General features: G+C 38.7%; 1 protein-coding gene across 1 annotated transcript in view; it reads right to left on the reverse strand.

Annotated features, from left to right (window-relative positions):
* Window positions 1-17,768, reverse strand: part of LOC124796447 (laminin subunit alpha) — a 380,942-nt gene that overhangs the window by 75,794 nt on the left and 287,380 nt on the right. The window contains exons 41-43 of the mRNA XM_047260652.1: window positions 10,544-10,755; window positions 4,951-5,104; window positions 4,580-4,763 (exon numbers count right to left, since the gene is read on the reverse strand). Of these exons, the coding sequence (XP_047116608.1) occupies window positions 4,580-4,763; window positions 4,951-5,104; window positions 10,544-10,755 (550 nt within the window). The remainder of the gene's footprint in view (window positions 1-4,579; window positions 4,764-4,950; window positions 5,105-10,543; window positions 10,756-17,768) is intronic.

Below are 17,768 nucleotides of genomic sequence, written 5' to 3' on the forward strand. Positions count from 1 at the left end.
TGAAATTCTTTGATATTTGTTTTAATGTATAGTGATGAGACGTATGTATACAGATTTACAATTAGAAGTATATTGAGTTTTCTAAACAGAGGTTGGAAGTGATCTGTTGGTCCAGTCCTACATATTTCTCTTACGACTTTTTCAGTATCAATATTATGAAAATGAAAGTTGCTACTTACCATATAGAGGAGATGCTGTGTAGCAGATAGGCACAACAAAAAGATTCTCACAAGTAAACCTTTCGGCCATTAAGGCCTTCGTCAACAATAGATGACAGACACACATACACTCACGCAAACGCAACTCGCATACACGACTGCATGAGTGTGTGCTTGTGCGTGTATGTGTGTCTATCGTCTATTGTTGACGAAGGCCTTAATGGCCAAAAGCTTTATTGTGAGAGTCTTTTTGGTGTGCCTATCTGCGACTCGGCATCTCCGCTATATGGTGAGTATCAACTTTCCTTTTTATAATATTGTTACATTACATCCTGGATTTTCCATTGCTTGGCTTTTTTTGTATCTTCAATATATCAGCTATATGTGTGGAGTGGCCCCTTACTAGCAGTCCATAAGAAATGTGAGATCAGAGATCAGAAAAATCCAAAATATGTCAATCTTAAATAGGTAGGAATAATTAAATCTCTCAGCTTCCACATTAGGTATGTTACTCTTGATATTCTTTCGCAATGTGACTCACATGTTCTCCACAGCTCAATCTGGAGTCAATATAGAATCCTAAAAGTTTAACTGTTCTAGTTTTTATATTATTAGTCTTAACAGAAAATGCTGGGTATTGTCAGGATTACACAGCAATTTCTTAGAGGAGAACCATTTTACTGCAGCATTTAATTATTTCAGTGACATTTGTTGTAATGCTGATGTGTCTTGATGAGTTGCAATAATTGTTATGACATCCTCTTGGCAGACCACAGATTGAGGAACATGTTGTGGCAAATCATTGATACAATTATGAATGTCCAAGCACTGATCCCTGTGGTATACCTGTCTCTAACATTTTCATTAGAGAATATCTGTTTCTCTCTGAAAGATATTGTTTCCTGTGTCTTAAGTATGAAGAAATTATTTTTAAATTCAAGTTTCTCAATCAATATCTCATAAGGGATACACTCAATGGCCTTACTTAGGTCACATACAAACAAGTGAGGCTTTATCTATATTTTCAAAAGCAGAGATTATCTGGTTTACAATGTCAAGACCTGCTGAGGAGGTATTTTTTCCTCATAAGTAACCAAAGTGTTTGTTCGAAAGGAGATTATTTTCTTCAAAATAATCACTTAACTGTTTATATATGAGTTTCAAATATTTTGAAAATTAAAAGAACTATTGAATTGGGTAATAATTTTGGGGGAGATTTCTTGTCTCCTTTTCTAAAAATTGGTATAACTTTTGAAATTTTTAATGATGTAGGGAAAACTCCGAACGAAAGATATTTGTTAAAAATATAGGCTAAAGGTTCACAGATAAAATGAATAGTTTTCTTGATAATGTAGTTGGATAACCAGTAATTACCCACAGTTTTATAATTGGAGAATTTTTAACTGCTTTTACTACATCTGTGGATATCATAATTTTCCACTGAAAAAGACTGTTTCACTGGCAGCTGCTTACCAAGTAGTTCACTTGCACATGTGTTGCCTGAGTTTATTCTGTTTCCAATTTCTTTCACTAGAGTCACAAAGAACTCGTTCAGCTGATCTGGTTCAAGTAATATTTCCTGAGTGTGGTTGGGGAACTGTTCTTGTGTGAAAATCTGCCATGCTGTTTTGCACTTGTTTGGTGCAGTTTCTATAAAATTTTCATATGCTAATTTTCCCTCATTAAGCAGCTTAGTTTTGTAAAAAATTTTATACTTCAGATACTTCCCATAATCTATACCAACTTGTTTAGTGTCACCCTTACAGTTCTTTTTATATGCCTTTCACAATAACAACATTTGTTCCCTAATGTTTTAAGTCCTTTAGTATACCAATTTGCTAACTTTGTTTTAGGCTTACATTTAAACTTAAGTTTTTCTTAGGGTGAACAGGTGTACCACATTTCAATATATTTGCTAAAGAATCTGTCAAACACAGTTTCAACATCAGTTTGTCCGGGCTGTGTTTCATACAAAAAGTCCTATTTTATATAACTTAGTCTATCAGCAAACAAGATCCCAACTTCATCTTTCTGACCTCTTACCCAAGTCACCTCATTTTCACTGTGGGTTATATTACTGATATGACCTTACAGTTTGCAGTAAAGTGTGAGGAGCAATGGTTCACGAGCAGAGAAACATCTGTCTGCATGACTAACAGTAAAAATCTCACCAAAAAAGTTAACAATAGCATTATCTAAGCAGGATTCCTTACGAGTAGCATTTTTATTCGTACAGAATAAATTTAATGACCTTAAGACATTGAAAAAAGTTCTTGACACTTGCTTGTCACATTCTGACACTTCTATATTGAAGTCAATGCTGAATAAAAAATTCTGGTCTATCCATCCAAATTTGATTTTATCCGATTTCGCCAAAATAAGTTAGGTGAATGGCTGGAACAATTCATTTTAAAATGATGCAACAGGTTGTCTCTGCTATTTTTGTGCTTTCTGCTCTTGTATTCAATCTCTAATAGCCTTGTGACCAACAGACATTACACTCTGATTTTCCTTCATGTTTTTCAACATTATGAGTCAAAACTTCTTATTTTCTACACTATACAGAAGCGTTTCCACTTATCCTTCCTGAACTAGTACCCCCCAAGAGAAAGATAGTGTAATGGTGGAACATGGCTTGCTTAATGTGGCTCTTTTTTATGGTTCTGTACCTAAACTTGTAAAAATGGAACCCTTATAGTGTCACTTTACTGTCCATCTGTCTGTCTGTTCGACTGCTCAAAACCCATTCTCTCAGGAATGGGTAGACATATCAAGCTGAAAATTGTGTCACATACTATGGTCTAAGGTCCCTTGGTGGTGTAAAAAATGAATGTCCTAAGTTACTGCAATCAAAACATATGGTCATTTATGTCACATGCTTTACTTTGATTCTCACAAACTCAGCCACTGAAACCTATAGGGTATGTCTGGTTGACCTAGAATCATGATATTTGGCAAGAAGCAAGGTCTCACACTATAACCAAAGAAAAAAATCAGAACATTGTTAATTTGTAATTATATCACGAGGAAAAAAAATTCCATTTGTTACTAGACTGTCAGTCTGCCTGTCCGTCTGTTTGACGATTCCCATTTCTCAGGAACAGGTAGACACATCAAGTTGAAATGTATGTCGCATATTGAGGTCAATGGTCACTTGTCGGCATAACAAATATTAGTTAATAAAATATAAAGAAATGGCCATTTATCTCAAGTATTTTGATAGTTGCAAACTCAGTCATCAAAACCTGTAGGGTACTTCCCATTGTCCTAGAATAATCAAATTCGGCAAGAAGCAAGGTATCACATAAAAACAATTGGAAAAATCTGAAAATTGTTAATTTACAATCATATCACATGAAAACAAAATTTCTTCTCATTTGTTATTGATTGTCTGTCTGCCTGTCCATTTGTTAAGATACCTTCTTCTCAGAAAAGGTAGAAATATCAACTTGGAATTTATGTCACATACTGATATCCTTGGTCCCTTGATGGTATAATAAACATTAACTTCTAAGTCAACACAGTCACAAGATATGGCTATTATGTCACATATTTTGATACTCACCAACACATTCATTAAAACATATAGGTTACTTCCTGTGATCTAGAATCCTGAAGTTTAGCAAGAAGAAAGGCTTTCACAGTACAAGTAAAGGAAAAAATCTGAAATTGTTAATCTACAATTACATCACACAAAAAATAATTCATTTGTCATTTGTTATCTGACTTCAGAATTGAAATAAAAACATTCTCAAAAGTCTTGGAATCCCTGGGACTGATATCTTACCAGTATCAATTTCAATAACAGGCAAAAATCATCGAGACACTCAATTCTCATAATGGATAAACTGTCTATATACATAATTAAATTTGTGCATAAATCTTAGTGCATGAGCCAGTTTTCTATTAACCGAGCCAGTTTTCTATTAACTGTCACATAGGGATTAGGTATACATTATAATGAAACTATCTGACAGTTTAAAAATGTGATTCTGACACAAATCTTTGCCAGTTGAATGTTACACCAATTCAATCACGCAAGCACAAAATCAAAGCTTTAATGTGGCAGAAAATGTAATATTCCTTTGTAACCACCTATAGATATAATATTTCAACTACTCAGATTTTTGTAATGATCTGGTTTCTGAGACTCAATAAAAATTTTAAAAGGAATTTGTCACTTATATCTGAAAAATTCCACTCATGGCTTGTGAAACATGATTTGCACTGACTTTCCTACATATACTTGGTACATTTTTAAAATTTGTATTTTTATAAGCATGCAGTTTTCCTTCACACAGAAAAGAAAGAAAAAGTAAAACCACAATTGTACCACATTTCTTTTTCCTTTCTTAAATGTTACATAAGCCTGTGGATCTTGGAGGAAGAATGATTTCAAAGAAATAAATTAAAATGCTTACTGTCTTTGCTCGCCTAATTCTTCGGCTTGTACCAAGTTCATTTCCCATGTAAAAAAGGAAACCATTTGGTTTGGCAGTGTTGAAATACATTGAAACATGAGTGGATGTTCCTAGGTGAGGTAAACTCTCAGGGTTTTTTAGTTCCAGTGTTGAAACATGTTGAAATGTTGCACCAACGTCTATCCTGTAAGTAAATTATCAAAAATACATTAAATGAAGACACAAAAATAATTTTGATACCAAGTAACTACACTTAATTGGTTATTGATAATATGAAACAAAAGAAAAACATAACAGAATTCACTTTTGCAAACAAAATTTCCTGCTTTTTGTATTTTACAGTTAAGAAACAAAACCTGTAGTATGTCTACCTGTTGACATGATCCCTTGCCAATGCCACCTGTCGTTTAAGTTCTTCTATCTTCCTTCCAATATCACTACTGGCCTTGGCTGTTAAGTTCTGTCTTTCTCCAACAGCAGCCATGAGACTTTTTATATTTGGCACTACAGTAGTTACCTGCTCCACTGTGGAGTACAAAAAATTCCCTTTTTCAACAAATGTAAGCAAATGTTTTGATGAAAAGGTAGCATATAAAATTAAGTAACTATACTTATCATGGAAACTCTGAAATTACTCTTTTTATAAGCAAATGTATCTCCAGTTGTCTCAATATACATATACAGCAAGAAACACAATATTCAAAATCTTCAACATGGGAGAAAAACATGTGTTACACATTTCTAGGAACCCTGATTGTGATAACATAACAACCTACAAGGTGTCTTTCATGTAATTATTTGACATTTGTGGCAAATGGTATGGGTGGCTAAAAAAAGTATGGTTTATGTTAAAGTAAAGAAGACCCAACAAAGCAATGTGACACAATTTCACTCCTTGTAACCCACTGTACAGTCCAATTCATCATTAAGATTGAAATTAGTATTCTAATCACAAACAAGTGCCAGTTATCATAAGACTACATGAATAATATAATTCTCAATACTAGACCCACCACACTGGTCATGTAGACATCAGTAAGCTCCTTTCTGGAAAATATTTGGATAGTGGGTGGAATGATGGGGGAAGGGGTCAGGAAGGGGGAAAGGGGTATATAATTATCAATTAATTCACTTAAAGCTAAGCTTCACTCTGAGTTACCTAAAATTGCCTATGACATCCCACATGTAGTAAATAGCATGTTATACACTCAGGAAATATGCTGGATGTATCTTTGTTGATTGTATTCTACCTGTAGTCTGACTGGACAGCAACAGGAAAGGGGTAGGGAGGAGTGTAATGTGCAATCTGCACTCACTTTGTTGAGAGATGCACTGAAGCACCGTTTCTGTCTGTATACGCTTGACTACGTATATGAAGACCAGAACAATCTTCTTTCATATAAACTGCATAATATTTTTTGCCTCAAATCCACATGATGAAAGACATTCCCATGATCTGTCGAGAACCATCAAATGATATAAAAATTGTCACTTTTGCATAACTCCTCCAAAACATAGCATTTCACTCAAAAAAAGTCATTGATCATGATATATCTTAACAAATGATTGCAATTAAATTGGTGACTCATGTACCTTAACTGTATATTCCAATCATACTAAGTTTCATCCAGTGATAAGTCAAGTTGAAAATACCATGCAGTTCCAACTTCTCCATAACAGTTACAAAAAGATCCAGAATCTAATGAAATGGTTCGGCACAGTAGCATAAAATAACAAGGTCTTAAGTGGATTTCTGGGAAGAGATCTCACATTCTTGACTAAGTTAAGTAGGAGTCTTGATAACTGCTAGCACACAATTCATCTAAAGGTGGACATCTCAATATATTCTCACAAATAATGAGAAGTTAGCTTGGAGTTCCATTAATGAAGTGCTAGGAATTCTTTCCCAAAGCTGTTGCACTGCTCAAGAATGAACGTACAGAACACTTCTGCTGAGAAATTTTGTACATAGAGGAAAGGTACTAGGCCAAGTAGAGTGAAACGATGTTAGACAATTACTTCTGGACACTCATCAGAGAATCACCAATATAATTGTGTCTCCAGTGAAGTTCCTCTGATGGAAATGGATAAAGTAAATACAATAAACTGCATACATTTTTTAAGGTCAATTATAACATATAGTGTAGCTACAACGAAAAGAGCTAAAATTGCATTTTCAGGTCCTGTGTTCTCATAAAATACTTTCCTTACTACCTTATTTCTTAATTGTCTATCAGGGCCCAAATTTTAATCTTACCAATTCTATCTTTATCACTATTTTTTGCACATTTGTTTTACTTCTTATTGGTTTCTTTAAAACTGTGACCTCTTGATGACCAAACACTGGAAATGAAAATTTCTGAATGTACCAGAATTAGAATTAATTACTCCATCATGGTCAGACACCCGTCCGTGCCCACCCACAAGGGGTGTGGTTGGGGGGCTGCAAGAGGGTGCACTGAGCCCATCCCTTCCCTCTCTGAATTCTGAAGAGCTAAGTTTTTATTTTTATACTGGGTCAATAACCATCAATTCTCCGGCATATTATAAGTTTTAGTGTCGTCTAGAAAATTCAGTTCTTATGATGTGACATGTCTCCAACCTGAACAACTCACTTATATCAAAAGTGGCAATTTTAGACTCTAGACTCCCCCTCCCTCCCTTGGAAAAATGTCTGTGGACTTACATGCAAATACCACTGTACTAACAATGTTAGCTTCTTGACATTGGGGTAAGGTCAAAATATTAGATTAAAGTAAACAATACAGAAACAAATCTGATACTTCATTATGAAAAACATTTTATATTACTCTCACTGGTTATGATATATGGCTCTTTAAAATATAGACTAGCAACATCATTGCTCCTTTTATCAGTAAAGGGCAATCTATGTGAATGATCTGCAGCATTCAATGCTGGTTTAATCTGGTTAGGTCTATTGGGCAAGTGCAGCCTGTTTAATTACAGTGACACCAATAAACACTGAGAGGCATTCTTTCTCATGACCCACTGTAACATATGATCTAACCTAAAATTTTGGATAATAATACTTCGTACTTTAACCCTTTCAGACCCTGTGGTTACAATTGCGTACATTAATTTTCACGACGTCTTAACTGTAATCGAGATATTTTTCCTCAATTGGGAGCTGATGTACACATTTGTGAATGTTCATTCTTTTCACTGTGAACAAGTGCTGCCATCTGTTGTGCAGCGCTATAAATATATCAACAGATTAACGTAGCAGTGCAGAGCAGTTTGTGACCTTGAAAGTACCTGGTAGTCTTTGGTAAGCTATAGCCCACAGTATAGTTGAGTACCAGTATTGTTGTTTTGCATGAACATTGTAGAATGTTCGATTTATTTATTACAACAATCAATATTTCAAAATAATTTGTTTTAGTCAACAAAAAAAAGAGATGCTTTTCTGTGTGCACAATTGTAGCCATGAGGTCTCAAGAACAATGTTTTTCATAACATTGAGTATCTTGTGTTTCCTTCACATGAAGTGCTTGTTGGAACATTTTCTTTTCATCCTGACGATTGTGTGAGTTTTGACTGGGATTTATTCAAAACATATGAAGTATGTTGTATTACTAGCTATTGTTATGAGCAACAGTTAGGAAAATAGACATAGCATTGAAGCTCCAGTTGATGACAATGTCGTTAGGTCTACTGTAAATTATTATTTTAAGGAAATACCACTACTGATATTATTTGTGAATATTTCAGTTCTGTTCATCATGTCGAAGAAACAGTATTTCAACAATGAGCAAGATGCAGATGCCATTTTAGAGATGCTGCTGAATGGAGAGGTGTCAGATTTCGATTTATCATCAGATGAAGAATCAGTTCCTGGTGTAGAATCCTACTGTACTTAAAGAGAGATGGAAGTGAGAGTGGAGGCTGACAAAATAAACAGCGGAGAAACCAATGTTGAGTCAACTGCAAATAATGAAAGTGGTGTGTGCAGTGACAATGATAACAACGATAGTGATATTCAAGACAGTGATCCACTTACCAACAATGAGCTCAGTGATGTAAAATACACTTTGTCAGAAAAAAAGGACATCAAGTGGAGTCATCGTCCTCTCTCTATACTGGATTCATATTACAAATGGGAAGAATGTATTGAAGAACAGGAAATACTTTCTCCTTCAACTTATTTCAGCAAGTACATTACCAATGATCTGTTCAGTACTATGGCTGATATGACAAACCTATATGCCTTGGAGAGTAGAACAATTAGCAATTTCAAACAAACTACACCAGCGGAACTCCAAACCTTGTTTGGGCTTCATATAATAATGGCAACTCTAAAATTTCCTAGAGTCCGAATGCATTGGGACACAACATTGAAAATGCAATTATTCTTGGGTAGTATGGCCAGAAATAGATTCTTCCAACTCAGAACAAATTTACATCTTGTTAACAACATGGCTATACCAGCAGACAATAAAGACAAGTTCTATAAAGTTCGGCGTATATATACTGCTATCCGTAACAGATGTCTGGAGTTATCTGTGGAGAAAGAGCTTGCTGTTGATGAGGCAATGATCCCATTCACAGGGAAGCTGTCAGTAAAACGGTATGTGAAGGGAAAGCCTTCTCTGTGGGGTATCAAAATGTACATGTTATGTGGTAAGAGTGGACAAGCCTATGATTTTATTCTTTATCAGGGAGCATTGACTGACTTTCAGACATCTTTGTTGAAGGAATTTGGCCAAGGTCCAACAGTAGTTTTACAATTAGCCCAGAGAATAAAAAACCATATGGGGCATAAGATATATTTTGACAATTTATTTTCTTCATACAAACTTTTCCAAGCATTGAAACAAGAAAAAATTTCTACTGCTGGAACTGTCAGAGTTAATCGTTTTGCAAATCCTCCTCTAATACCAGATAAGGAAGCAATGAAGAAGGAAAGAGGATTTTCAGAAGAAATTTTGTAGTGCAGATGACATAACACTGGTAAAATGGGTTGACAACAAAACAGTTGTTCTAGGCTCTAATTTTATTGGAAAAGGAGAAATTGTCAAAGTTGAATGCTGGGACAAAAAAGAAAGTAAATATGTTACTATCGGTCGACCAGAGATTGTAAAATGCCACAACCATGGCATGGGTGGAGCTGACCTTTTTGATCAATTGGTGTCATACTACAGAATTTTCATTAAGTCAAAGAAATGGACACTCAGAGCTATTTTCCATGCTGTAGATTTTGATGTGGTACAGAGCTGGCTCGAATATAGGAAAAATGCCAATGCAGTTGGTCTACCAACGAAGAAAATAATGGATCTCCTATACTTCCGTATGAAGCTGATGTTCTATTGTTAAGTGGGATGGATACTTCGAATAGAAAACAAGGCCGACCATCTGCCACACCTCCAGATACACCTGTTCAAAGACGACGAGGAGAAACTAGGCCTCCTGAAGAGATTCAGTATGATGTAACACAACACTTACCTCTTCATGAAAGTGGTGCACTGCCTACCAGGTGCAAATTCCCGGGATGCAAGGGACGTATACGAATAGAATGTGAAAAATGTAACGTACATCTTTGTTTGTCAAAGGAAAAAAACGGTTTCCGTTCATTTCATGTCAATTAGAACCACAAAATGAACATAATTCCTGACTCATTTCATTTTTAATTTAAACTATGGTGAATTTTGCATGTATTTTGTGTGTAAATGATTTCACATTTATGTGTAGTGTTTAAACAAATTAATTTTGTCTGCTATGATTTCAGTGTTGATTGAGACCCAGTGTACACAAATGTGTACAAAATTTTTTTCGAAAATGGTAACATATCTTTTTGTAACTGTTGCTTCTAAAATCATTAAAAAATCATCCAAGTCCATTACAGTATTTAAAAAAATTTTCCTTCCTCCAGAAAAAATTGGGTCTGAAAGGGTTAAGCAAATCATAGCAATAGACAAATAATTTTGCCCAAATCTACCAACTTACCATTGAGATTAGCTTGATTCACAGCCTTCATTGCAGAATCAGCATCTCTTGGAAGCTGTTGTGATACTGTCACATCTTCTGGTAGTTGATTTATAATTCTTGAGATGGTGCTCAAAGTATTCTGTGCTGTTGCATTAGCATCTTTTGCATTCTGTATGGCTTGTGATGCGTAGCTCTCAACTGTTTCTTGGACTGGTATCCTGGTTAATTCGCTAAAAGGGAAACAAATTAATTCAAATTTACAAATTAGAACAAATATACTAACTGTTATGCCAAAATATGAAAGCAGACCTATTGAATTAAAAAATATACAACTACCAAATTTCCATTATAGGAAAAAACACAATTCACAATGCAATTTTAGGTTATGTTTTTACACTGCAAATGGACTGGATTGCTAGAAAGAAAAAATACCATATAAAACACACTATCATCTCATTTTGCATTATTTTCAGAAATATCAATCCCTGTCACATGTGCTTGTTAGAGCTCAGATACTTCATTACAAAATACTAATTACAGTGCATAAAATATGTCATGACCATTAACAGGCTTCTACTTAAGTAGGCTAAGTTGTGGTGTACAAGAATAAATAATTTCCAGTCATTCCCAACTCACAGTGTTTTCTGAACACTGTCTCAAGGTCTGTTGTTACGTTTTTCACTAATTAAATTTTTAGTCCTATCTGGATTTCAGAACAAAGATAATAGTTTCTAAACATTCACACCATTTCTTTAAAGATTTAATATCACAAACTAAGATTTCCAGTGACATCTTGAGGACATATATGTATGTGGCAGAATCCTGAATGCTGTAGAAGGCAGAAAAGAAGATTGCAAGCTTTTGAGAGCTAGTGTTTGAGGAGAATACCGAAGATACCACAGACCAACAAGCACTCAAACGACAAAGTGCTGACGAGATCATGATAGTCAGTCATCACTATGAGGAACAACACAGTTAGTCACCTACTCAACCATGATTCATGTAATTATCAACTATGATTCATGTAATTATGGAAGGAAGAAGAGAGGCAGGATGATAGAGACAGAAGTTCAAGGATTAAATTAAAGTTAGCACAGGGTACGAGAGCATCAACAGACTAGCACCAAGAAAGGGGAAGTATGGTCAAGCCTACCAACTTTCGAGTTGAGGATGATAAGAAGAAGAGGAACAGAAATCATTATCAAGGTAAACTGTTGTAAATTTGTGAAAGTATATAATGACGAGAAATTAAACTTGAAAATATCACTAAGGTGACTGGGTTTGGCTACTTTTGCTATATAAGAATAATAGGCAAGTTTGACCATAACTTATAAGTATTTAGCATGTTTTCATTTATCAATGACCTGTAAAATTATGTCTTATGAAAGATGGATGATTCTGTTTCCTCCCCACATATCCTTCAATCTGCCAAGTTCTTAATGATATGAAATGCAAGATAGTGAACTTCACAAAATAAAAACGCAGTGTACCCTATGAAAATAATATCACTGAGCATCAGTTGGAATCGGTCAACTCACACAATTTGTTGGAATATGAAATAGGAAGATGACAAAGTCTTAGTCATAGCAAAAAGAGGTGGCAGAGTGCAGTTCACTGATTGAATACTGGGGAATTTCATACAGTCTACAAAGGAGACTGCACACAAAACACTCATGTAACCCATCCTATAATATTTCTTGGTAGTATGTGATCCATACAAAATAGGATCAACAGAGGATATTGAATGAATATAAAGAAAGGCAACATGAATGGTCAAACAGTTGTTCAACCCATGGGAGAGTGTCACAAAGGTGCTGAAAGAACTGAGCAGGTACATGCTTGAAGTTAGATGCAAACTATCCCATGAAAACCTGCTCAGAAAGTTTCTAGAACCAACTTCATGTGATGTCTATAGGAATACATTACATTGCCCTATGTATTGCTCCCACAGAGACTGCAAAGATGAGGTTAGACTAATTACAGTGCACACAGAGGCATTTAAGCAATTATTCTTCATATATTTCACACATGAATGGAACGAGAAGAAGCCCTAATAACTGATACAATTAGATGTATCCTATCCTCTGCCGAACACTTCACAGTGGTTTGCAGAATATAGGTATAAATGTAGATGTCATCACGAATAAAATAATAAAAGATTTATAATTCATCATAAATGACTAGCATTTCAGAATTTTTTAATGATAAATTTCAGATTTTTGTACCAACAACAAATTCCATATCACAATGCTCAGTGTGAAAACATTTTATGGAAAACTAATTAATGTGTCAGCTACCATGGGCAAAATGGGGAATATTACACCACTATTAAGTGTTGCACACAGTTTTATTGCTAATCTCATTTGCAGTTCATTTACATCATTGAAAATAATAAGATAATAACAATAATTTTGCATTAAAATAAGATCTGTGTATCAACTTAATAGTTGCCGTCACTCGCTGATCATTCAAAGTGCCACCGCGCAATTACACACGTCCTCTACATGCAGCGCTGTCTGCCAGCCATGCAGCAGCTGCGCCACCTAAGCGGCCAGCCATGCAGCGGCCGCTACACTTGGACTCAGTGCTCATTCGAATGTTACAGTGTTCACATGTCTTGCTTTGTCAACTTGCTCAGTGACTTATATGTGTTGTGTCGTTTTGAAATATATGTGTTCAACTTGACGTTATAACAATTGGCGACAAGGTAGTGAATTTTTCCTTTTCATCGTTGACCCGTAGGTTTCCATGGCTACTGTCGAGCAACTATTGCAAGGTCTCATTGAACAGCAAACGCTTCTAACATCAGCAATTCATGATTTCGTTGCAGTGTCAAATGCGGGGTGTTTCTTGTCGTTGTCTATACCTCCTTTTCTTCTTATGACGAGACGGTGGAAGACTGGTCTGATTATGAAAAACGTCTTCGACAGCGCTTCTTGGCATTTCATGTCACAGACGAACAAACATGTAAATTTCTGTTCCTTTCCTGGATTTCACCTCAAATGTATCGGTTGTTGTCGCAATTGGCTCCTTTGAAAGATTCTGCATCTTTGTCCTTTGCTGAAATGTGCTCACTTCTGTCTGTCTGTTTTCAAAAGCAAACGCATGTGGTAGCCTCTCTTGTTGCCTTTCATTGTTGTCAAAAACAACCGCATCAATCCTATCGCACTTGGGCTACTGATCTTCATGCCTCAGTCAAAAGTGTCAATTTGTTACTGTAATTCACAAAGAATCCTATGCCAATTCCATGGTTTGGGATCCTATTATCAGCATCCGACAAAGAAGTTCGGCAACGTGCCCTTCAATAGGCAAATCCGACTCTAGATGAAGTCCTATCCATCGCACAGTCTTTTTAAATTTCTCGCACCGCTGGGGCGCAAATAGAGGCATGGGGTGACTTTGGGGAAATACAACCTCTGTGTGCTGTTGACGATGCGTGCGGAGCATCCCCGGTGGCCGACGTGGCCGCAGTACGCTCCCACACGCAGCCTCGACCTAACCGTAAACAAACCTCTAAGAAACTGCAGCAAAACCCCCGGCAACTTCCTTCATGTCCGAGGTGTTTTACGAAACATTCACGCGAGGATTGTCCCCAATGTTGGGCTGTGTGTCACAATTGCTAAAAGAAAGGTCATGTGTCTTCCGTTTGCAAATCCGACCGCATACATGATGTTCATGAACATGACGCTGATTCTGATTCTGTGTTGTATGTCAATTGCACTTCTTCCCTTTCAGGGAAGTTATTCCTCACTGTCCAAATCCTTGGTCGGAATGTTCGCATGCAGGTGGATACCGGTTCTGCTGCCACTATAATTAATTCTAAGACGTATCTTCAGTTGGGTTCTCCACTCCTATCACCTGTCACTCGGAAATTACGGATGCACAATAAACAGAAGATTTCTCTCTTGGGACAATTTAATGCTGAGGTATCTTACAAATCCGTCGTTCGCACTGTTCCCATATTTGTGGTCGACCAGAGTACCGCAGAGAATCTTTTCGGTTTTGATGCCTTTCGCATTTTTGGGTTCTCCATAGACGACTCTGTCAATATTCTCTCCGATGCTATTCCTTATGCTCAATTGGATTCCTTGTCAATGACATTTTCGTCCCTTTTTTCTCCTGGGTTAGGCCATGCAAACGACTTTGAAGCTCATATCAGGCTCAAACCCACTGCTCGGCCTAAGTTTTTTCGGGCTCAGCCCATTCCTGTGGCCCTTCGTGATAGGGTAAAATGGGAGCTGGATTGTCTCACTACTTCAGAGGTCTTGCTTCCTGTCACTTCCAGTGAGTGGTCCTCTCCTGTCATTGTCGTTGCTAAGCCCAATGGTGACATTCGTCTCTGTGGCGATTTTAAAGCCACTGTAAATGCGCAATGCCTCATCAACACTTACCCTATGCCCCGACCTGAAGAATTGTTCACTAAACTTGCGGGAGGCCAGTATTTTTCTAAAATTGACCTGTCAGAATCTTATCATCAACTTCCTCTCGACGCGGCTTCTCTGCAGTTTCTGGTCCTTAACAAGCCTTTCAGCCTCTACCATTCGGGGTTGCCAGCGCCCCTGCGCTCTTTCAGCGATTCTTGGAACAATTATTGCTCCCTTTCCCTGGGTGTATAAATTACATGGACGACATTGTTGTCACTGGCTCCACCACTGAAGAACATCTTCAAAATCTCCGCACACTTTTTCATGTCTTACAGACTGCCGGTCTTAAGTGTAATCTTCAGAAATCACAATTTTTTCAGGCATCTATCACGTACTTGGGGTTTCAACTGTCTCGGGATGGTATTCGTCCGCTTCAGCAAACTATCGCTGCGATCGATGCCCTTCCTCACCCTATATCTGTTAAGGAACTGCAGGCCTTCTTGGGGAAAATAGCATACTATCACAAGTTTTTACCATCTGCTGCGTCAGATGCTCAGCCGTTGCATAAAAACGTGCCTTTTCACTGGTCCGCGTCATGCGATGCAGCTTTCCAGAAATTTAAGACTATGCTGAAACTAGCCCTGTGCCTGGCTACTTATCGACCTGGCCAACATCTTGTTCTTTCCACAGATGTCTCTCAATACGGGGTTGGTGCAGTCCTTGCGCAACGTTTTTCAGACGGCTCTGAACAACCCATTGCTTATGCCTCCAAAACGCTCACGGACGCCCAACAAAAGTATTCTCAAATTGAAAAAGAAGCTTTGGCCATTATTTATGCTCTTCATAAGTTTGGTGTTTTTCTCTATGGATCCAAATTTCATCTTGTTACGGATCACAAACCACTTGTTTCCTTGTTTCATCCATTGACGTCACTTCTCGACAAGGCTGCACACCGCCTCCAGCGTTGGGCTCTTTACTTGTCTCGTTTCAATTATGTGATTCATTTCCGGCCAACAGCTCAACATGCAAATGCTGATGCTCTCTCGCCTTCCCATGGGTCCTGATCTGGCATTCGATAGGGACGAACTTTTGTGTTTCCACCTGGGTGTTGCCGAGCAGCGGGTTGTGGACGGGTTCCCCATCACTGGGGACAGGCTGGCGGCTGCTACGGGTTCTGACCCTACCCTCTCCCGGGTTTTACGCTGTATTCAGAAGGGTTGGCCAGATCGACCGTCCACTAAGACTACTGATCTGTTGTGGAACTACTACGCTTTGCGCTACTGCCTCATGGCTAGGGATGGTGTTATCCTCCTTTCCACTGACAATGCTTAGCCGAGTGTTGTGGTACCTGCGTCTTTGCGTGCTTCGGTCTTGCGCCTCCTTCACCAAGGACACTGGGCTGTGTCTCGCACAAAATCTCTGGCGCGCCGTCATGTGTACTGGCCTGGCATCGACTCTGAAATAGCACACATGGTCGCTGCCTGCGGTCCTTGTGCGTCACAGGCCGCTGCCCCAAAGTCATCTTTGTCACCGTGGCCTTCGCCTGAGAAGCCCTGAGAGCTGGACTTTGTGGGACCCTTTTTAGGTACTTATTGGCTCCTTGTAATTGACGCCTACTCTAACTTTCCTTTCATTGTCCATTGCAAGTCGCCTACCACCGCGGCAACCACCAGTCCTCTCGCCCCGCATTTTTTCTTTGGAAGGCCTTCCCTCTACTCTTGTTACTGATAATGGTTCGCAATTTGCCTCTTCCGAATTTGCGGATTTTTGTGCTTGTCGTGGCGTTATGTATGTCACAGCCCCGCCGTTCCATCCACAAACGGTGAGGCTGAACAACTGGTCCGCACATTTAAGGCTCAGATGCGGAAACTCCTGACTTCTTCTGCTGCTGATGATGCTCTTCTCCAGCTTCTGGCTTCTTACCGTTTCACCCCCATGGGCGACCACAGCCCGGCTGAGCTCTTATGTGGCTGACAGCCCCACACGCTACTTCATCTTATGCGGCCTTCCACCTCACGGCCACGGGTGCCTTCGCTTGGCCGGTTCACCGCCGATGACCTTTTCTGGGTACGGGGATATGGCAGGTGGCCAAAATGGAGTCTGGGCCGCATCTTACGACACCGTGGCTGACGCCTGTATGAAATCCAGATGGACACGGGTGTTGCAGTGCATCATTTAGACCAGCTTCGGCCTCGTGTGCTGGCAACGCCTGTTCCAAAGATTGCTACACCACCTTCAGCTCTACCGAATGCTCGGGACCTTGGCGTCTCTCATTACTCACAACGCAGCCCTCTCACCATCATCTCGGTGCCAGTACAACAACGGACGCCACAAGGAGATGTGCCCATGCAGGAACCGGATGACCATCATCTGTCAGAGCCAATCTAATTGCCTCCTTCTCCTACGGACGCCGACACATCGCCCATGTCTCCTGTTATATCAACTGGATTTGCCGCAACGGGCAGATTGGCGCAAGGGGCCCTAGCAGATTTGACCCCTACGTCTCCTGTCATCTCGACCCGTTATCATCGAGGACACTTCCGTCCGTACGGGAAGCCTCCTCCTCAAGACTTTACGGCCAGTCACACAACGCCTACGGACGTTAGCAATCTACAGGCCACCTCCATCAAGACCAGTGAAAAAATTTCAAAGGGGGGAAAAGTGTTGTGACTCGCCGATCATTCAAAGTGCCACCGTGCAATTACGCGCGTCCTCTACATGCGGCGCTGTCTGCCAGCCATGCAGCAGCTGCGCTACCTAAGCGGCCAGCCAGCCAGCGGCCACTAGACTTGGACTCAGTGCTCATTTGAATGTTACAGTGTTCACATGTCTTGCTTTGTCAACTTGCTCAGTGACTTATATGTGTTGTGTCGTTTTGA

This window comes from Schistocerca piceifrons, chromosome 4, assembly GCF_021461385.2.
Source record: "Schistocerca piceifrons isolate TAMUIC-IGC-003096 chromosome 4, iqSchPice1.1, whole genome shotgun sequence".
In the NCBI taxonomy this organism is placed as follows: domain Eukaryota; kingdom Metazoa; phylum Arthropoda; class Insecta; order Orthoptera; family Acrididae; genus Schistocerca; species Schistocerca piceifrons.